Raw genomic sequence first — 22,672 nt, forward strand, 5'->3', positions numbered from 1 at the left:
AATAAGAATATAAACTTTTCCTGATCAATGTGGCTAAAAATATAGGCTATACTGGGCTGATTTCGAGAACTGTCTTTCTGTTGGTGCATGCTTTTATCCTTAAACGACCACGGGTGGTTCCCAGCCCCCCTCGAAGCAGAGCTCTGTCATTACTGCGAGGAGGTTTGTCTTAAAAGGTACCATCTCTGAAGGTGACTACAAAGCCAAACTGCCAGTGCTCATTTAACTCTGAGATTGTCACAATTAGCACTATACTGGTGTTTATACATGAAAACCATATTTAGTTTGGAACAGGACCAGATGTGAGCTTACAAACTGTTAATTCAACACTTGGTTGAAATTCAGATGAGGAAAATGAAAGAACTTTTATAATATTGTGCAAAGTTTTTTATTTTAGAATAGTGTTAAGTTTTGTTTATGACATCTCTGACTTAAATGCACACTTTAAGGGGCAGTATGTAGGACTTAGTGGTGTCTAACAATGAGCAAAAATGTCTTCAGTATTCATTGTTCAGGAGATTTTTACCGAGAGCCAAATAATCTCTTCCTCTCCAAACCAAATGGACCAGGTGATTTTAACCTGTAAAAACTCTGAATAAAAGCAGTTTGACGTCACAGATAAGATTTTTTTGATGTTGTTTTGCTCATAGCAGATTGACCTCTAGCCCAGCACCTGCTAATATTTGCTCATCTTTTTTCTCTGGTAACCTTAACTCCCGACGTTCAGGAGTTTTTACTGGCAGTCAAATTATCTGCAGAAATGTCAAACAAACAAACCTGGTGATTTAAGCCAGGAAAAAAACACTGAATGAAGCCGTTTCACATGTAATAACCTGTATGTTATCAATGCTGCTCACTGCAGAGGGGCTGCTAACTAGGTTGGCTGATGCAAAACTGGGACTGGCCTTTTAACCAGCGTTTGGTTTGTCCATTCTGGGCTACTGTAGCAACATGGTGGTGCAACATGGCAGACTCCATGGACGAGGACCTCCTCGTTATGTAGACATATACGACTCATTCTACGGTAATGAAAATGAAACTCTCTCAGGTCATTATTCACTAAAAAAACATACCTATCATATTAGATTGAATTTTTTGCCAATACATCCCCCCAAATCATTCACACTGAACCTTTAACCGGAAATATATCTATAAGTGAACACAACTTCTATTTTTTATCATCTTAAATCTTATCAGTATTGGGTAATACTGCTTGCACAGAGCATCGGTGTAGCATTTTAAAGGCAATCATTGCACTAAGCACTGTTGGGCAACGCTGCAGCATCATCTCAGTTTCCACAGAACAAGGAGGCAGGTGTCTGCACGAGCGACATAGCAATGATTATCAGCACATCTCTGCCAGGCAGATACTGAGAAAATGACTGTTAACCAGCTTACATTACATTTCCTTGGACGCCATGAATGAGAGATAAAGATCGCTGCATCTGCTACGTACAACATGCCACACACAGACGCCACATCTCTCACACACACACACACACACACACACACTAACAGTGAGAGTGAGTCACTGCTCCACAGCAGAGCTCTGACCACAGTTGAGCCTTGACATTTTCTCATGCCTCCAATCTATTTACCAAAGTTCAGACAGGAAGGATGCATCTCTCACTTTTCCCATCATGTTGTCAACCACTTATAAACACTGATGCTGATCAAAACAAAAACAAAAAAATTGCAAATACATGAATTTTAAAGTTGTGTAATCTGCAACACAATGATAAACTGCTTGTTTCCAACTTGTTCTCTACTTTGAAGTGAACTTTTGTAATCAAGCAACTACCAGGTTTTCCCATTGACTCCATGGCATTTAAAGAAGTTTTTAAAACATTTCAACACACAAGACAAACTTAAAGCCTCATGTTGTTTTTGATTCATTTTCCCAGGAGAACAATGCCTCACTGATACTACTCTCAACAATGTGAAGAGGAAGAACCCACCCAAATATAACAGATCTTTATTGTTTAGTGAAACACACTGACATTGTTTCTGTCTCTAGACGTTACATCACTGAGCTCGTCACAGGACAAGTTGTGGTAAGGTATTTATACGGAGCAAAGAGGGACCAGCACATTATTATCAGCCACAGTTAACCGACTGACTGTCTGATTTATTTAATTAAAATAAAGACAATGAAGACGAATCTGAAATATCATGGCATGTGCTATTCCAAATCTAATCCTTTTAAAAAACATTTTATTTAATCTTTTTAAATTTCTCAGTTACATTAAGGGGACCATATTATGCTCTTTTTCAGGTTCATACTTGTATTTTAGGTTTCCATTAAAACATGTGGCATGCTTTGATGATCAAAAAACACATTATTTTTCTTTTACTGTTTGCATCCCATTCTCATTGTGAAGTTGTCAAATACTGCTGCTTTTTCAATGATTTCAGTATCATACACTGATGCCAAAATCCACCTTTTGCAACAGTATAACACTCCAGCAGGAAACAGTGGCGGTAATGCTGTAATATAATAAGCTAGAAAGTAATAGGGCGGATGGTAGGGGTAGTGGATGGGTCCAACAAACCCCAGACTTTCACCAGTTAGCCTGTTGTTACTGCCTGTACAAATGTGGAGCTAAACCATGATGTTTTTTCCTCTAAACCTAACTACTTGCTTCCCAGTGCTGATGTGAGCGTCATCGCAAGAGGATACCTAGCATGTAATATGCAGATGTGAAAGTCCACTGACAGAGCAGCGATACTTGATGACCTGATATGCTACTTTTCACAAACACTGCAAAGCATTCAAACAAGGAATACACAGGACCAGTTTCTATGTTTAATTATAAAAGGGTTTAACCTACATTTGTGGCATCGCAAATTCAGAGAAATCCTGACAGCTCATTTAAAGCCACAATTTCTGAATACAGACTGTCTGGATTTCTTCTTGATACTTTCACAGTATTTATATAGCACCTATACCTGCTTTATAGTGAGATGGAAATATGACTTTTTACAATCTGGGACCTTTTATGGCATTTTTTTTAAATTAGTACTCTCATACAAGGATGGAGATGTTTTATGACCTGCACAAATATTTTTTGATGGAAGAAAGCCAAATTGCTTTGCATCGGTAGTTTTCATTCTGATACGTTTGGACTGTGCCTAATGAATGAATTTTATTTATACTTTCGGACCAGTCATCTCTTTCACCGTCTCATTTGATGGCATAAATCCTTCCAAATTTGAGCTTGAGTGGAAACTTCAAACCATTAAACCTTTTGACAAAAACCTTTTAGGCACACTGAATGTTGCAGTTGATCCCACTGAGACTAAGGTAAAAAGGTTACTGGTTTCGGACTGTTTGAACACAGGAACACGAGTGATTTATACCCCTATATTAAAGAGACGCTGGGTTATGGGCTTCCACTGTGAGCTGGAAAAAGCAGCAGCATGCAGTGAAGTCACTGACTCATAAGAGAGGGTTGAGAATGGATGGATGGATGGAGGAAAGTGTGAGGAAGAGGAGTTTGGACCCTGTGTGAACCACTGAATTAAACAAAAAAGAAAAGAAGAAGAAAGATGACATACTGCCTTATTTATCCATATGTTGCAAATTATGGCATCTGTTTACAATTTATTTTATTTACTTTGGTGATGCTTGGCCCGGGTTGATTAACATTTTCTGCAGTGTTTGTTGTCTTCTGGAGAGGGATTTGATTGGCACTCGGTGACGGCTGTTTGAAGTGAGCGTAGCGTTGGCTTTGAAGCTTGGGGGATGAAAGCAGAGCATCCAGATATGACTCGAGGATAATCTAGAAATGAGTTTTTGGCTTGCCTCTGAAGGCGACCGACAGGCGACAAACATGTTACTAGTTGTTGATTAAATGTTACTTGAGATTCAGCGATGCGAGGACATAAAACAGAGATGGAAACTTCTAAATACACATCAGGGAAATAAGTTAAATATGTTTGTTTAATGACAACAAGCTGTAGATGTTGGTGAATGAGTAAAGAATGGGCCATCTATTCCCATCCAGCATGAGACAGCTCCTTTTATTTATGAGCCATGCTGTTTATAATTGGGAATTTAATTAATGCTGCTAATCACTGTTTCCCGTCATAGCTGTATGTCTTGAAAACATTAAATATATTGCATCAAAATGTGACAAAAACTGCAGTCCTGTGAGAACAAATTAAAAAGTAAGTAAAACAGCCAGTCGGCACTGTTTGAAGAAGTAACACTGCTGCAGCTTGTCACAGGTAAAAATAACAAAAAAGTCAATAGTTTAGTGAGAGGAGAAATACACTAATCCGTATTTGATATTCAATGTACTTTAAAAAAAAAAAAAAGTTCAATATAAAGTCCTCCTGGCAAGTGAAAAAATGTGTTTGGCTTTGACTTTTCTCTCCAAGTTAATCTTATAAACTAAATGTTTTGCATGTTAATCCTTTTCCATAAAGAATCGAGTAAACGCAGGCTCTCTGACAAATGTTTCTGAGCAGAGTGGCTTGCAGTCGAGTCTAGATAAATTGGAAACACTTGAGTGAGGCAAAAACTAACGAAATATAGAGCTCCACAAAATCTTTGTAGTGTGTTCAGTTTGTGTTCATGTATTTGGGGGGAAAACATTATAAGATAAAAAATAGTATATATATATATATATATATATATATATATATATATATATATATATATATATATATATATATATATATACTGTATACACTGAAACATTTTAAGAGGGCTTTTTTTGTGACCATACCAAGGCACTGTCAGTTCGGATGTTGTCTTAGAAAAGGAGAAAAAGGAGAAGTGTTCACTAACATGGATTTTTAATAATTTCTGACAATTTCTGAAAAAATATCTACTGAGTGCATGAAAAAAAAAGTCTACACCTTTAACTTCTACCTGTGAATAATGGGAGTAAAAGCAAAGTTGCTATAATTTTTTTTCAGTAGACAGACAGAAATATGCAGCTTAATGAAATTAAAAAGTGAATCAGATTATTGTATTCATCGATACTGTTTTAAACAAATTTTGTCATTGTCCGGTGAAAATCATGTATCTCCAAATTGGTCATTTCTCTTCCCTCAGATACACCGAATAATTAAAATTTATGGTTTGAGAAAAGTATTTTATTCAAACTTGGTTCTTAGTCAGCAGCCGTGCGTTCATTTCTCTGAAACACCCAACATACTGACACCAGTTAGTCTTGTTTCCAACACTGACATCTACTGGATAAAACAGATCACAGCCTCTCTCAGTAAGAACCCAGTTACTTGTCAGTTAAGGGTTTTCTCACTGTATTATTACAGAGGCTCAGCTGCTTAAGGATCATACATTTGTTCCCTTTTTTTCAAAAGATAGAAGGCATAAAAATTATTTTTAGACACAATCATGAAATTTTTTAAGTTGGTGGCAGATTGTAATTTCCTCATCCGCTGGTAAAAGTCCTTAACTAACTTTTTTATCAGCGAATGTCAGTGTTATATCAAACAGGAGAGGTTTTATTTTCCAGTGATTTTTATTAATTCTGTCATTGGGATTCTGGCATATTTCAATTCTTATATTGTATAATAGTAAAAAGTAATATCAGAGGTAAGTGTGTGAACATATTAACAGGTGAAAGAGATGCAGTTGGAGGTGCCTCAGTGTCAGTTTTGTGCTGCCAGTTGTACCCGTTGCAAAGGAAGCGCCTTCAGGTTTTGGCAACGTTCCCTTTACTCAACCACAGTGCTGTGTTTCTGAGAAATCCTGCACACAAAATTAGACAAAACTGCAAAAACATGTCATGAACCCAGCTCTGAGTTCACAGCCTGGAGGGTAAAGCAAGTCAAAGTTGCTTTACCTAAATTTTAATTTTAAATATACAATGCACCTGCCTTTAAAATCTGATAGTTTTGTAATGATTTTAGGCTTAATTCAAAAGAAAAGTGTATCCTAAATAGAATAAACATTTATGGATACCATTCTGATGGAAATATTATGATGAGGTTTAGTTCAATTTATGACTAGTGCAGGTTTTTTAACAAATTATTGTCTACAACTATTCTTGTGACAAGGTAGTTTACATTCAGATTGTTAAAAAAATTCCCTTTTTTTGTGTAACTATCTAAAAAAAGGTTATTTTTCTAGTGGTAACACAGTTGTGTTTTATACATAAATATAAATCAGACCTTGGTGGATGTATTCACATCTTTTATTTAACAATAGATAAATAAAAACAAAGTAGCATACTACAATTTAAAAATATTCTTTTTCATTCAAAATCTTCTTAAGTACATGAGTATTATCAATTAAATGTACTCAAATTATTCAAGTAAAAGTACTCATTATACACCAGACACTCTGTTATAGGTTATATTATATTATATTATATTATATTATATTATATTATATTATATTATATTATATTATATTATATTATATTATATTATATTATATTATATTATATTATATTATATTATATTATATTATATTATATTATATTATATTATATTATATTATATTATATTATATTATATTATATTATATTATATTATATTATATTATATTATATTATATTATATTATATTATATTATATTACTGGTTTGATTTTTATTATTGCTTTTGCAGGCTAGGTAGAGCCTACCATACAATGAAATACTGATTTGAAATGGCTACTCTAAAGAGTAACTGAATTGTAAAAATGAATTGTGTTAAAACAGCCTATTTGGAAAAGCTTTGCAGCAGGTAGTGAATGTCTTTCATCACACAGCAGAGGTCAACTGTGAGCTCACTGTGTCCTCCTGAGCTGAACAGATGTGATGTAACATTACAGCTGCTCACACTTGTCCTCTGTCCCGGGACAGTTTGTGTAAACTGCACGCTGTGCTGAGGTTTGTGGTTAAGGTGTAAAAAGCTGATCTCGAGTCAGCTGTTAATGGGACTTTTTTTTTTAGTTTGGGATGGTGCAGGAGGAGTTGCGTGCTACCCGTAGTAAATTGCGCATGCGTCAAGGTACACAGCCGATACCAAAGAAGTATAACACAAAGAAAGATTTGCGCTCTTTGCTACTTCCGTTTTCGGGTGCTATACCTTGGGGCGGAGGAAGAAGGGGTGAAATTAATAACTTGTCTGCTTTTATTATTTGTTGCTTTATTGAGAAAGCATTTGTGTAACTATTTGTTGATAGACACACAACCTACTTTTTTTCTTTGCTTCTGTTGACACATTATCATTTCAAACACATCAGGACCTGCCAGACCCTTTGAAAGGAGTTTTTTTTTTCAACCAATACGTTACTATTTTGTTCTGACGCTATATTAAATCTAATATACTTAGGTAATGGTTAGTAGCTAATAGTACCCTAAGGAAGTTTTCAGATTGTTAAGTAAAATTCTACTAATACCACCATAACAGCATGTTAAAACACTCTGGTGCCAATAAATATCTTACATTCAAGATTTCCCATAGGCTAAAGCGTACAGAAGCATTAGTTTATAAACAAAATGTAGCCTAATTAAGGGAGCACATGTGAAAGTACTTGTACTGCTGACTGATCCATTGCATTTACACTGTAAAGCCCTCTGAGGCAAACCTTGTTTTGTGATAATGGGCTATATAAATAAAACTGACTTGACTTGAAACTGACTTGAATTTATCATATTATTGATTTATTATTAATATGCATCAAGTATTTTAAAGTTGCAGCTGATCAAGGTTTTACCTAGGCTACCTTTTATAAGATTGGGTAGTCATTCTGCAAAACAATACATTTTGTTTCTTAAATTACTTAAAAAGTTAATTAAATTAATTAAACAAGTAGGCTGTTCTGCAAAATAACTTATAGCCTAATTACCCTACTAACATGCCAAAATCAAAATTAAATAAATTACTTGATTTCTGAATCAACCAGTTGCTAAAAAGTTGACCCAATAACATGCTTTAAATGATAGACCCCTCATTTACAAAATGCAAAAGAAATGTAGGCCTATAAAGAAATGTACAAAAAGAGAAAAAAATACATTTGGAGAAATCAAGTAGATCATAAATAAATACATATAAATAAATGTTTAAAATAAATAGATGTGAAAGCACTGAAAGCATTCATTTACTAGTCCCTCATGGGGAAATCATTTTTTTCCACTCTGCTGTTATTTTATAAATTACACACATGCACGCTCACACATGCGCTCACACATATACATACACACACACACACACACACACACACACACACACACACACACACACACAGAGTCCCTAAATACAGACATGCACAAACAGGACTACACGTGCATTAAAGGTGAGATTTTAGAGCAGAGGGGGATGTCCATGGACAGGCACCCCAAGCAGTTGGGAGTTTGGTGACTCGCTCAAGGGCACCTCAGCAGTGACAAGATAATGAACTGGCTCCTCTCCAGCTATGAGTTCACACCCTGTGTTTGATTTGTATGGGTGCTTGAAACAGTGACCGTCCTGTTCCTAAGACAAGTCTCTACAGACTGAACCACTGTGAGCCCAAATTTAAGAATACCTTCACAATAAATGAAGAATATATTGGAAAAAAATACATATAACAAAAAATATATGAATAAAGATAAGATAAGAAAAAAATAAATGGTATAGTTGAATATGTATAGTAGGGTAATTAATACAAAGGTGAATGAAAAAGGAAGGAAATTAAAATATTTATCAATTTATGTCACATTTTATTAATTCATATATATATATATATATATATATATATATATATATATATATATATATATATATATATAGTTTATACAATATATAAAGTTTGGTACATCAATTGGCATAGTAATATAGTCATTTATTCATTTCTTTTTTTTAATTCTTTTATTTTATTTGTCCGCTTCTGTCCCCCTTAACTAGAATTGTCAAATGTAGTGATTAGAAAGGAAGATTTCCTCTTGATAGGCGAAGTGTAAAGTAGTAAAAAAAAATTAATCACCCCAGTAAAATACGCGTACTTTGAGAGAAAAGTGGGATACTTTCGTGCATTTCCCTGCCGGTGCCACTCAGGCTGGGATGGGAGTGAACCATCTTGCCGTGTGACTGAATGTTGCATCTTTGACGATGACAAGAGGCTCCTGCTGCTTGCGTGACTTGTAACGTACGTGACGGCGCGCGCACCACCTCCCTCTTCTCTCCTCCCTTTGTGCAGTTGACAAGCCCCTTCTCGGCCAGGACAGGAACACACAGAGGTACGTTATGTATCCTATAATTAAATGCACCATAGCTGACGTTTTCTATCCTGTAAGCGGCTCTGTCGCTGCTATCAGCCGGCACACTCTGACCTCCGGAGCTGTCAGTCACAGCCGCTGATTTTTAACCGGAGTCGGGTGCAGGTCGGCGGCGTGCAGCAGAGATGCTAGGCCCGCTGCTTCTTGCAAGCTGTTAGCTTTGGCGGCTAATGTTGCGGTCATTTAACAGCGTGGGGGAGCAGTGGTCAGCAGTTATCCGGGTAGCTAGAAATAAAGAAGCTTAGGTAGTTTAGTTTTACCTTCTTGTCACGTTATGGGCTTCCCATCTGTCATAACGTCGCTCGCCGGACACACTTGCCCGCTGTCCACCTTGATAGGTAGCTAATGCTAATCTGCTAGCAGGCGAGGGCAGGGAGATGCTGCCTATAAAACCTCTTTGTGTGAGTCAAGTGGCTTTCTTCAGTCACTCCAGAGAGAGACTGGCATTTTAAAATCAAGTGTTTTGTCTGTCTTAAAGCTGAATTTCCCCGAATTGTGCTACAACTAAACTGCTGAAGGGCAGTGATACATCACTTAGATGCTAGGTCAAGTGTAACGTTGCATCAGTGGTTCTCCTCATGCTTGATGCACTGTTTTTCTGTGTTATTTGGTGTAACTTTTGCATAAACATATAGTGTTCTTCAATCTAAAGTCTCTAGGACACCTTGGACTTTGCAGGCTATCATATGTATCTGTAAATATATATAGCAGCATCCTGTGTCCTCTGACATTTCTCCCTGCAGCCATGTGTGAAAGCCATAAAAAAACGACTCAGGCGCAGCCGGGTGTGTTGGCACAGTGTTAGTGGCTTAGTGGGAGCATGCCATTTGTGCATGTGTTAATAGGCACTGCAGATGCCGGACATTAGTCCACTTCCTGTCAAAGTGCTTCTTAATTTTCACAACACACACATGATGGCAGGGATCAGAGGAGGGGGATCCTGAATGACTCGGGGGGGATTAGAGATTGGCTTAAGAGCATGTTAAAGGATCTACAGGCATTTGTTGTGGCACAACTAATGTTGCACTGTTATTGGGGAGGCCAAAATTTGACTACAAAGTGGAAGGTGCAGAGGAAAGGGTCCTGGGGGTCCAAACATAAGAGTAGATGTGTCATGTTATAGATAAAGCAATGATGGAGTTGTTGAGAAAACATGAGGCACAAACTGGATTGAACAGATTTGGGTTGAAATGAGGGGTTGGCAGGTTTAAAGGATACAATTTAATACTTTTCTGTTCTTTTCTGGTGATTTGCAGCATTGATCTCTGGTATTTAATTGGTATTGAAAATGCTCAGACATTATGATTTTTTTCTTTTTTTGACATTGCATTGTAAAATTCCAAAATAATTGGTAACATGTATTTTTTGTTAATACTTTCAAGAAATACCTCTTCTCAAACTCGTCATGATGTGAATCCAAGCAGTGGATTCTCAAATGAAGATGGAGAAACACAAATTCTCTCATAAAACTGTCCAGAGATGCCAGATATTTCCCAACTTCTGTTGGTAAACCAAATAGATTCTTTTATATAATTTAATATGTTCATCATCTTCCACTGTTCCACTCTAAAAAAGGTTTTCAGCATTTGACATAGATAATGTAACGTTTTCACTAGACAAAAAAAGTCATATTTTATGTTACAATAAACATGCAGACAAAAGAAAATTGTTCTTCAATTTTGGTTATTAGAAAACTGATAAACTTAATTCCTAGTGGCATTAAAACATCTTAGAAAGTCTTCAGTCTGCCTTGCCTTAAGCTGCAGGACCCCTGATTTCAGTATATCCTGCGTTCCCTCCAGACTTTCCTGAAGGGATGCACCGATTTATCGGCAGGACGGAGGTATCAGTCAATATTCGACTTGTTGACTGTGATCGGCCTATGGGCAAGTAAAGATGACGTTCTCTGATGACAGTAGCCAACGTTTTTCTGTTGTCACATTTATTTGTAGGGCTCGAGACGAACGGCGTCTCTTTGTCCTGGTGACAATAAAAAAATTGGTTTAAGCTTGAAAAAAATGCTACTTTGTGAACAAAAAATCAGTGTTGAAATTGACTGGAGGAATACTATCTAATGTGAGCTGTTAGCAGTCAGTACCTGAAACTAAAATTTAAATGACTTTTAAAAAGTTCTTTTTTTTTCATAATGGAGATGTCCTCATTTCCCTCAGGTGGCACAAAAGGGGAATAAATAACCACAAAAACAAAACAAACAACAACAATAACATAAAGCTATTGATCAAATTGTAATTTTAAACCTGGAGTTTGGTATTGACCTTGAATTTCAAAATCTGCGCATCTCGACTTTCCAATATTACAGAGTAAAAATGTAAAAAAACAAATTTGCTGAACAATTGTTTTTTTTTTAGAAATATTACTTAATTGTTCTGTTGTGATGCCATTTTATCACACAGAAGCAGATATTACAGTTTTGTAGAATAGTTTAAGTTCTTGGGATTTAAGAAAAGTTCATTGAGAAATTCTGAGCCGTTACATTTCTGTTCACTCAGTAAACTGTTCAAATTCCTGATCTATCTACTATCCATAAACGCACGTGTGTTATCACCAGGCCTGCGTAACAACTGTTACATTGATAACTGTGGTGCTATCCAATAATGCATGATGATGATGAAATAGACACACGTCTTGCACAACAGGCTGTTCAGGAAAATAGACAAAGAGTTTCACACATAGTGTGCTCATGGGCGCAGCCAACAAGAGGGTTAGCAAACAGTCTGCTTTGTGCGTCTGCGGCCCTCATTGTCCTTTCTGAACTTGGCTTCTTCCACTTTGACACATGAAATTTTATTCATGCCTTTAGTGTCAAAAATGTTCTTTACTTTGCCTACATTTTTAAAGACGTGGTGAACACAATGAGAGAGGGAAGTGAGGAATGCATTGACTGTGTGCTGGCAAAGCTTTTAATTTTAATGTGTTTAAAGCTTATGCTAAAATGTGACAGCTGCATACGAGCTGGCCTCTGCATACACAGGAATGCCCGTTTAAATGAATGTGTGAGAATCTGTGTCCGTAACTGCTCATGTAAGACAATAACTTCATCAGATTTGTCCCGTTCCCGTCCACCAGTGACCTCCAGTCACTCTCGCCTTCCTCTCTCAGCAGCATTCACATCTCATCTGTCAGTCGTCTCTCCTGCTACAGTGTGCTTACTGTGTCTCTCCCTCTGCCGTGTGACTGTGGCTGTCCTACAGCTGTAACACAGAAGGAGGACAGCGGGGATGCTGTTTCTCAGAGAGACTGTTGTATTTCCTGTTTTTTTTCCACGTTCTTGGTCATAGCCTTGATCATCCTCTGTCTCCTTGCAGATAATGGCTGTACCTCCCACCTACGTTGACCTTGGAAAGTCTGCCAGGGATGTTTTTACCAAGGGATACGGTGAGCACCAAGCAGCCAAATATCCTCATTTATTTCATCAACATTTGCAGCAGTATGATATAGAAGAAAATGGTGTGACACACAGCGAAATGCTGCCTCGATGTATAACCTACGATACTGTTTTTATAATCAAGGTGATTATGAGATGCACAATATTTTACAAGATTGTCATATGCATCATACTCAGGGTTCCCACGGATCTCTAAAAAGTCTTAAATAGCATTGAATTCATTGATATAAAAATAAGGCCTTAATGGGTATTAAATGGACTTAAATTAATCTTTCAATATACAGACATGGGAGGCATGATTTTATGAATGTTTTTTTTTTGTTGTTGCATTTTAAAATGTTAAAATGATCGGCAACATCTATAAGTTCCTTTTTTCAACTCGTCACGATGGAAATTTAAATACTGGAATTTCTCATACCGATTGAGAGACACAAAATCAAAAAGAAACCCGCCCAGAAATGCCAGATATTTCCCACTTCTGTAGGTAAACTAAATGGATACTTTTATAATAATATAATATGTTCATTATCTTCCATTTGTTCCCCTCTAAAAATGTTTTTTTAAACATTTAACATAGATCATCTAACTTTTTCTTTTCAAAATTCCCATTTTATGCTACAATTATTTTGGGCACTATCAAATTTTTTAAAAAAAATCAAATGGTTAAAATTGGCCTTAAACACAATTTCAAGTGGCATTACAAAAGTTTTTAAAAGTTTTAAATCTACCGTGTCATAAGCTGCAGGAACCCTGATCATACAAATGGAAAAATATATTTTCAGCAGAAATCAGCCATACCTTATGTAATAAAGGCATTATAACAGACATACGCATACGCTTTTGTTTAATTTTGAAATAGCCAAAAGCTCCTCTGTGCAGTACTACCTGTGATGTGTCAAATATGTGGAGGGCACCTTTTTTGTAAAAGATACTCCAGGCTCTATTATGTATATTATGTCAATGTCAGATTGCAAAACCTAGAAAAAAAAATATGTCTGGCACCTTAATTGCGATGAGGGACAACAAGTATACGAACATCACATATATGGAAAGCTATGCAAAATCAGCGTACACGAAGGAAGAAAAGTAGCGTCTGCACACTTAATTCATGCCGCACAGGTTTAATGACTTGACAAACGGCTAATGCTTCTCTAATTAAGGAATTTTTCCTTTCATTGCATAATTTCTCCATTTGAAGTTTTACTTTGTTGCTTCATTGAAGAAGGTAGTGATAATAGACTTTGTTTCTAATTTTATTTCGGCATCATTCTCTTTATACTATCATTTTTCAGGGTGTCTGCAGGTCCTTGAAAAGTCTTAAATAGTCTTACATTTGAATTTTGGAGGCCTTAATTATCACAAACAATTTATCTAATTTCATTTATCTATCCTGTAATTTCTTTTCGTGAAAGTGAGTCAAGCTCTCCCACTTTTCTTATGTAACACTAATCTGACAAATCTGACTGATCTGTTGGCAAAATATAGATTAATCTAACTCATGCTAATAGCTGTATTTATGCATAAAACCTGCATGTGACTACATATATACTAGTTAACTTATTACTTACCTGCAATGTTTTAGTGAGATGACTTTTTTTTCCTTGAAAGGTCTCAAAAAGCATTAAAATTACATGTCTGATACCTGTAGACACTCCTCTTTACATTCTGCCATTAAAATAAGTATTAAATGATTTATTAATTTAAACTCTTGAGGAACAGTACCTTTTTCCTGCATTGTGCTGTTAAATAATCAAGGAAATTATTTGCATGATTTGTTGCAACACTTCCTTTTTGATATTGTACCAATCTTGTCTTTGCATCATGTTTACTGCAATGCCAAAGGAGAACAAATGATTCAAACTAGTTACTGTGCTGTTTAAAGCCGAACACATGCTGAGGAGTACGGAGCCTGCAGTTAGCATTGATCTGGGATGTGTTTTTTGTACACAAACTAGGGGTCGACAGATAATTGGCCTGGCCTATTATTGGGGCTAATATTTGTCATTTTGCTGATTATCTGTGCCTGCGTTTTATTTTAATTATCGCCGATAATTAAATTCTGAATTAATTTATAAAAAATTATAATTATTGATTACAAAGTAATGTATGTAAATGCATATCAGTAATTGGTCTCATAAACTACTAATGATCTGTGTCAATATTGGCCCTGAGAAATTCATATCGGTCAACCCCTAATACATACAGCTATGCTCTAAAGGGTAACTAAAATATTTAGCGAATTCCCACCAAATATTAAGGGAATTCCCAGTCATTGCTGCAGCCTGAATTATACATACCATGAAGGGTGATTCACTGCAGGTGTGGCACTGACTGTTGTTTATTACTGTGAGTTTCACCTCAGGCTCAGGGCGGTGGTCACATGGAACATTTGGGAGCCTGTCACCTTCACAGAAAGACCTCGAAGTGAGAGTGTTTGTGAAGCTGATGAGTATTTCAAACAGTGGGGACGGCATTTGGGCAGTTATGAATTAAAAAGTAGAAGGCTTAGTGACGGGGAGGCTGGGACGAGTACCATACCAGGCCAGGAAGTACATGACTGTGGAGATCTCTGGGCCATGTGAAGTGTGGTTGGGTGAATCAATTGATTGCTGTAATGTTGGATACGGGCAGGAATTGGGCTTGAGGCACGAGCCAGGATCTGTTTAAACCAGCCCTCTAGCTATTATTCATCACTGACAGCACTAATGTGCCCACAGAATCTACATCAAATCAATACAGGCTTTCAGTCAATGGCACATAAATATCTTTAAATGTACTCTGGGGGCCTGATGAACGGGTATTTCACAGACACTAATCAATGACTTGATTTAATGTGTTTTGCAGTATCTAAAGGGATTCTTTCAATGTGATTTACTAGAATTAGAATAGAAAAGAATTTTGCATGGTTAAGACCAATAATATAGGTGTTAAATGAGTGGTTGTTTTGAAGGGTTGTTCAGAGGGTTTTAAGAAACCTGTTCCACTTCAGCAATGAAATGTCTCAGAGTGGTTATTATTGGATCTGTATTATCATCGTGACATCATTTTGATATCTTATTCAATATTGTCTGTTTCAGGCTTCGGGGTCATCAAGCTGGACTTGAAAACAAAGTCTGAGAATGGACTGGTAAGTCGTCGGCTGTCATTATCAGATTATCAGTGCTGCCACCCCAGACTGCAGCCGTCCTATCATAGCCTAAGAAGCTCCTGGCTGATAATTGAGTGGCTGGTTATCTGATCTCTGAAACGTTGCCAGGACACCTTGGCATCTGCTACCTGACTGGTGGAGTATCCGAAGATGCCGTGTGAAACCGATCAAATATAATTCATGCTTTAGTTAAGTTAAGTTTGAAGTCAAATAGATTTTATTGATCTTTGTAAATGCATCCTCAGGGCATGGGATCAAATCTCTGCTCCACAGTGTTGATAGCAGACACTGTGTGGGTTGAAGGTTTATGAGAAAACATCACTATCTAAAATCTTATTTAATCACATAATAAATATATATTTTAGTGCAAGTTATTAAAGGGCAGGCACATTATTTGATCTTTTTTTTTTTTTTTTTGGAGGTTTTTATATCATTCTGTAGCTTCTCAGAAGTGTTTCTGGTGTATTCAAATCCAAACATTCCTGTTATGGTGGAAGAGGTTTGCATGTTTTTGTGTCAAAATGCTGTTTACTCAAGCCTTTCTAATAACTTATGGTCGATTGTTAATTGGTTTGTTGATATGCTCATGTCCAAACAAATTCTCACTGGTTGAACGATTGCCAGTGTTACTTTAATAAGACTGTGTCCACCAAAGCTTCTCTTTCCCAGCTGGAAGTGCCAGTTGTTGATGTTCAGCAATTGGATGGCTGTTGGCAGTGACAAGCTCAGCTTTTTCCCGAAAGTTAAACATTTTTCAATTCTCATTTTTAAACAGAAAACAAATAAATAATCAAAAAGATATTCATTGTTGGACTTATCATTATGGATTTATTTTGCTCAGCCTTCAAAAAGACGCTGCAGTTAAAGGCTGGATTGCAAAGCGGCTGATTACAACCTAAAAACTAAAAACGGCGGCAAGTAACACAGTGAAAATATTACCCTGATTATGAACGAGGATATACAACCCCACCTCAAAAAATCCAAACTTGTCAATTATTATTAATATTAAGCAGTGATTGCCGCTTTTACCTGTGTTACTGCTTTTTTGCTGAAAAACCTAGAAAAGAATGCAGATGGACCCGTCCTTTACCAAATAAAAGTATTTTAAACATGGTATCTGCTTAGATAACCAGTATGACTCTAACACCAGTACTATCATCTGCAGGAGTTCACCAGCACAGGATCTGCCAACACCGAGACCAGCAAGGTCGCTGGATCCCTGGAGACCAAGTACAAGTGGGCGGAGCACGGACTGACCTTCACAGAGAAGTGGAACACCGACAACACTCTGGGGACCGAGATCACCCTTGAAGATCAGGTAGGTGATGGAGGGTGAGGGCCACGGCCAGTTTCAATGTGTATCATACAGCAATAACGTGTTCCTATTGTATTCACTTGTTTAAAATTGTTTCAAAATTGTTTTCATCTAATGAACAATCAATATATTTAATGTAAATTTTTGTTTGCAATATTATGCTTATCTTTTCCACAGTTGGCTAAGGGGCTGAAGCTGACATTTGACTCCTCCTTCTCGCCAAACACCGGGTAAGAACGTCTGAATAAGATCCCTAAAAAGTTAAATTCAGTGAAAAATCGAGAGTTCGAGGGAATAGAGTTATGTATTTTTTTAATGCAATTTCGGATCTACAGTCCATACTGCAGTCTATCTGAAAAAAGATTTTGGTGGTATCTGTCCAGTCGCCAAAAAATATGTCTCCAGGGTCATTCATTTTTCTTCGCCAATGTGAACAGGTTGATGTGTGCTAGTTACACATGATGTTAAGTTAACTGTCATAGATTTGTTTTATTGTTGCAGACGTGTGATGTTTTTGGCCTCTGACACTAACAACCCGCGCTCTGTCCCCTTCCAGCAAGAAGAGCGGCAAGATCAAGACGGGTTACAAGTGCGACCACATCAACCTAGGCTGCGACGTCAACTACGACATCAACGGTACAGCAATCCACGGTGCAGCAGTGGTGGGCTACGAGGGCTGGCTGGCCGGCTACCAGATGACATTTGAGGCCGGCAGGAACAGGATCACCCAGAGCAACTTTGCAGTTGGATTCAAGACGGATGAGTTCCAGCTCCATACGAATGTGTAAGCCTGCATGTAGCAGCAGATGGTCATTAGGACACTAACATGCATCCTTCTGTTGAAGCATACACAATGCATTTCTACTGCGTTGTTGAACCAATGTGACTTCTTTTCATCTCAGCACCTGCACATGCCCTCAATCCATTGTGTAGGCATGTCCTTCAGTTAAGTACTTAGCTAACTGTGCATAAAACTGTATATTCTGATATGAGGTTAGTGTTTCTGTCCTGTGATAGGCTTATAGTTCTGAACATATGAGTCCAGACGACTGACCTTGACCAGACAGAAACAGTTTTCACGTCCTTGTCTGACTGACTAACTTGTTGCCCATTTGGCTGTCTGCCGGGCACCCAGGTGCCTGGCAGTTATTTTTACACCCAGGTGATGGGATTTACTATATTACAAGTGAGGCGGAGTGAGTGGTTGGCAGGCATAAAGGGCCTAAATGAAAAGGCAGAGTGAGGCGGTGTCAGACAGTGTGAGAGAGGGAGAGACGGGGCATACTGTTAGTCTTGTTTCCCGCTGTGCCGTTTGGCTGAGCTTGTCTGTTTAAGTCTGCAGCTGAAGTGGTTATGTGAGGTCAGACAAAGTATAATGTTGGCTTTACATCAGCGACAGTGCGCCCACCTGAGGAGCTCTTTAAAAGGAATGCAAGAGCTGGGTTCTCTCTTTGTTTACAAAACATGAAACCATAATATACCCCTTTGAGGGAAAATATCACCTGTAGGGAAACGATATTTTGGGATGGGAATCACTAGATTTCCCCCACCAATACGATATTATCCTGTTACATATGTCACAAAAGTTGTAAAGTTGTAATATTATTGCAATTTTGAATGCATTTAACAACATACATTGTGATTTATTACAATGTATATCTAGCTGCAAAATTAGGAAAAACTTTGTCAGCATCTGTCTCATTTCATTTTTATTGCAGCAACATGAGTGGCCTGAAAAGGCAATTGAGTTTTTTATTCTTGTAGGTTGCCAAACGTATGATTTGTATTTGCAGTATTGATAATTTATATTTTTTAAAAAAAAAGGATACTTGCCGTCGGTGTATTGATACAATGCAAATTACTGCAGTACTACACTGTATTGGGCTGCCGGGTGGCTGAGTTGGTAGAGCGTAAGTTGGTATTCAGAGGCTATGTGTCTTTGTTGCAAGGGCTCTGGGTTTGAGGCCGACTGTTGGCCCTTTGAGGCATGTCATCATGTCAAAAAAAATTATGCTGTATGGATTTTTTTTCCCAACCCCTATGATACTCACAATGAAGTAATACTTACATGTATTCCAATTTTGCTCTTTTTCCTCAGAAATGATGGCACTGAGTTTGGTGGTTCCATCTACCAGAAGGTGAATGACCAGCTGGAGACAGCAGTCAACCTGGCCTGGACTGCTGGAAACAGCAACACCCGCTTTGGCATCGCTGCCAAGTATCAGATTGACCCTGATGCATCCTTCTCTGTGAGTAGTAGTGTGTAACCTGAAGTAGATGTAGTAGTTATTGCCATGGTACAGTCACATCTTGTATAAATACAGTGTTACTTGATTGGTCCCTCCCTATTGGTCAGATTCTAAAACATGCCTCTGAAATGGTTTCATGCAGTGCAGAGGCCAGTGAAACGAGCCACTTCCACCTTAAGCCATATTTCCTGTATTTTTGTGAAGGATGGATGCAAGTCCATGTTAGTACATCATGTTCAATTGTGCTTGAGAGAAGCCTCATCAAGCCCGAAATGGCCAATAGGAGGATTCTGAATGCTACAGAATGGCCCAGGCTAATTTGGTCCCGTCTATAACATTAGTCCTTAAATCTCACGTGCTACAGGGCCAATTACTGTGAATTGTTTATTCTTACTTGATACTTGATTTGTATTGTATGCATTACGTATGTGTTGTCCTTAATGTAATTTTTCATCTGTGATTCCCACACAGGCCAAGGTGAACAACTCCAGCCTCGTGGGCCTGGGCTACACTCAGACTCTGAAGCCAGGTGAGTGCAGTCTGGATGTAACTTTTGCTCTTTGAAGGCTTTGAAGGTACTTTAATGCATGCTACTGCTATTATTATTACTATTATATTATGTTAATGCCCAGATTAAAATAGAATAGTAATTAAAAGGGTTTTGCATGATTTTTGTGAAGGGTTATTTATTGCCAACAACAGTAGCAACATTACAGAAAGATGGGGTTTGAGGTTGGATGCTGGGGGGACACTGACATGATGGAGTGTAAACGTCAAATCTTTGGCAAATTAAGAATGGAATAATTCAGTAAGTAACCTGTATAACCAGTTTCAGACTGTACGGAGGATTAAATGCATTTGTATAAATTGCCATGTCTGTGCTAGGGATGTCCCTAACAACTCCGACTTAAACTAGTCGACTGGTCCAAAAGTAAGAAAACACTCAGAAAACAGTTGAAATCGCACACAATTTCATCTATTGAAACATTCTCTGAAAAAATATTGCATTTATTGTGAGAGCAATTTGAAATTATTAATCACATTTTTCACTTTGTTTCACGCAGTATTAAAGAAATTTACATCATCCTTCATAACATCACAACTCTCAAAATACATGTTAACAAATGACATTTATTGAAAACCCTGTTCTTTAGGAATTCATTCATTAGGAAATGTACCTGACTATAACATCTGTATTTTCATGGATGAATACATAAAATAAAAAAACATAGTAGTTGTAGTACTAGTACTTCTAGTACTGTTTAGTCGACTAATCCCTAGTCTGGACTAGGGGTCGACTGATATTGGTTTTTCAGGGCTGATACCAATTATTAGTAGTTAATGAGACCGATAACCGATATATAGAGCTAATAGGCATTACCAATTAAACTGAAAACCTTTCTGTTAATATTAAGATTTTGAAAAATAAGAAACTCCAACACAAAACTTTGTTTAAATGCCTTTAACAAATGTTTGATCAAAACTTCAACTTTCAGCATTATATACAGCAAGTTCCCAGAAACAAAAAAAAAAGAAGAAATGAAAGTAGCTCTCTGAGGTTTTTAAAAATTAAAAGTTCCTCTAATGTTGACACTTTCTTTGCTCTTTTTAATGTATTAATGTTATCTGTGATCATTAAAGTAAAATGCCGATATAGGTAATAGCCATATGCCAAATATTAGCCCCAGTAATTGGCCAGGCCAGTAAACTCACAGCCCCTAGTCTTCACACGGTTTATCCTGATGTGTTTGTCCCTGCAGGCATCAAGCTGACACTCTCTGCTCTCCTTGATGGCAAGAACATCAACGCTGGTGGCCACAAGCTTGGTCTCGGCCTCGAGTTCCAGGCGTAGGAGGACGAGGCAGACGCCCTTCCAGTCCTCCCAGCACACATGCATTCCCTACCAAACAAAAAAAAAAAAAAAATCAAAATCCTTTGATTAGCTAGCCCTCACAAAACCCCAGTGTACCCTAGACATGCAACAGCTGCAGGCAAGACAGCATAAAGGTCAAATCGTTCCCGCAACGATGTACAACTTTTAAAGGACCATTTTAAGGGAACATTATATTTTGAAAATAAAGAGCTGAGTTCAGGACAAAACTACAACCATTCAACAAGGGAGTTTTATCTTGAATTGTGTAGCTTGCAAGGGAAACGTAGCGTTGAGTACAGTAATGTTGGCCTCACTCTTTGTCATTTCACTATGTTGGTACACAATGCTTTAATTTGTGTCTCTCTCTGCTTTCCAATGCAGATCAAAGGGAAAGGGCAGTTAGCGTTACAGTTATAGTTTTACCACCAGATGGTGCTGTTGCATAGCGCCATAAAACACTCCTCGCTCAACAGTTATTGGGTGAAATAACAATATAATTTTCACACTTCTGCACTGGAGAGCTCTAATGTCTGTCTAGATATATTATACAATGGGAGGGGTTAGTTGTCCCTGATGTAAGCAGCTGTCATTAGCTCTAAGAGACACTACACCCTAATGTGGACATTCTGTGTTTTCGTCTCACTTGTTTTTTTGTGTCTGTGCATTTGGTGTGAAACATGTCTTTTGTTACATATAGTAAAAAGAATATTATTTTATTGACAGTCTTGCATAGTTTAATCCACCTGTGAAGTCTTACGAAGGCAAAACCTGTCAATTCTTCCTGGTCGGGTAAAGGAAGGGAAACCTATCATGCACAGTTACACTTCTCTGGATAAGAGTTACAGTACTTTTCTGAGGGAGGATGAAAATCATGATTACAGTGGACAGGAAATGGAAGTCTTCCACAACTGGTTATGGGAATCATGCTTAGTGTATTTGACAGTATCGTCATTCCCTGAATTAAATAAAGAACATCTTGAACCAGTCTGTGATTCTTTTTGTTCTTGTGCCTTTTATCACATAAGGAATTTGCACCATGTGATGAACATTCAAACCTGTGTTGTTTTTTTGCTTATAATATTTTGGGGGGAATCTTGTTTTTTAAAAAGGTGTTTTTTCAAGGATGATTGTATATGTGGTTAAAAAAATCATCATTTGCATTATCACAAATCTGATATATAGGCATTCAATGTCTATATACTTGAGGTTACATCACACAGATAAGGGTATAAACTCAGCAATAATCACTCAGAGATATACTTCATTTTAGGTCTATTCTCTACAGATAATCAATAATATAAAGGTAAGGAACATGGATCGCTATGTGTCTTATTACTGCTGTTTTTCTCCCTGATGGTTCATCGCATTTACAGGCTGCTTCAGCATGACAGGATATTAATGGTGTAGGGGCGCCACAGTGAAGATGATAGTATAAAAACAGGATTTAAATGTTTTGTTTGT

The 22,672-nt window shown here is 37.4% G+C and overlaps 1 protein-coding gene across 1 annotated transcript; it reads left to right on the forward strand.

Annotated features, from left to right (window-relative positions):
* The first annotated feature begins 9,054 nt into the window (after nt 1-9,054).
* Nucleotides 9,055-22,196, forward strand: vdac1 (voltage-dependent anion channel 1). The gene is made up of 9 exons (XM_042499539.2): nt 9,055-9,181; nt 12,547-12,616; nt 15,704-15,753; nt 16,940-17,092; nt 17,267-17,319; nt 17,646-17,873; nt 19,188-19,338; nt 19,810-19,867; nt 21,099-22,196. Exons 2-9 carry the CDS (start codon nt 12,550-12,552, stop codon nt 21,188-21,190), a joined length of 852 nt encoding a protein of 283 aa, XP_042355473.1. The 5' UTR covers nt 9,055-9,181; nt 12,547-12,549; the 3' UTR covers nt 21,191-22,196.
* The last annotated feature ends 476 nt before the right edge of the window (nt 22,197-22,672 follow it).

The sequence above is a fragment of the Plectropomus leopardus genome, chromosome 15 (assembly GCF_026936395.1).
Source record: "Plectropomus leopardus strain MGB_pleo_1.0 chromosome 15, ASM2693639v1, whole genome shotgun sequence".
Classification (NCBI taxonomy): Eukaryota; Metazoa; Chordata; class Actinopteri; order Perciformes; family Serranidae; genus Plectropomus; species Plectropomus leopardus.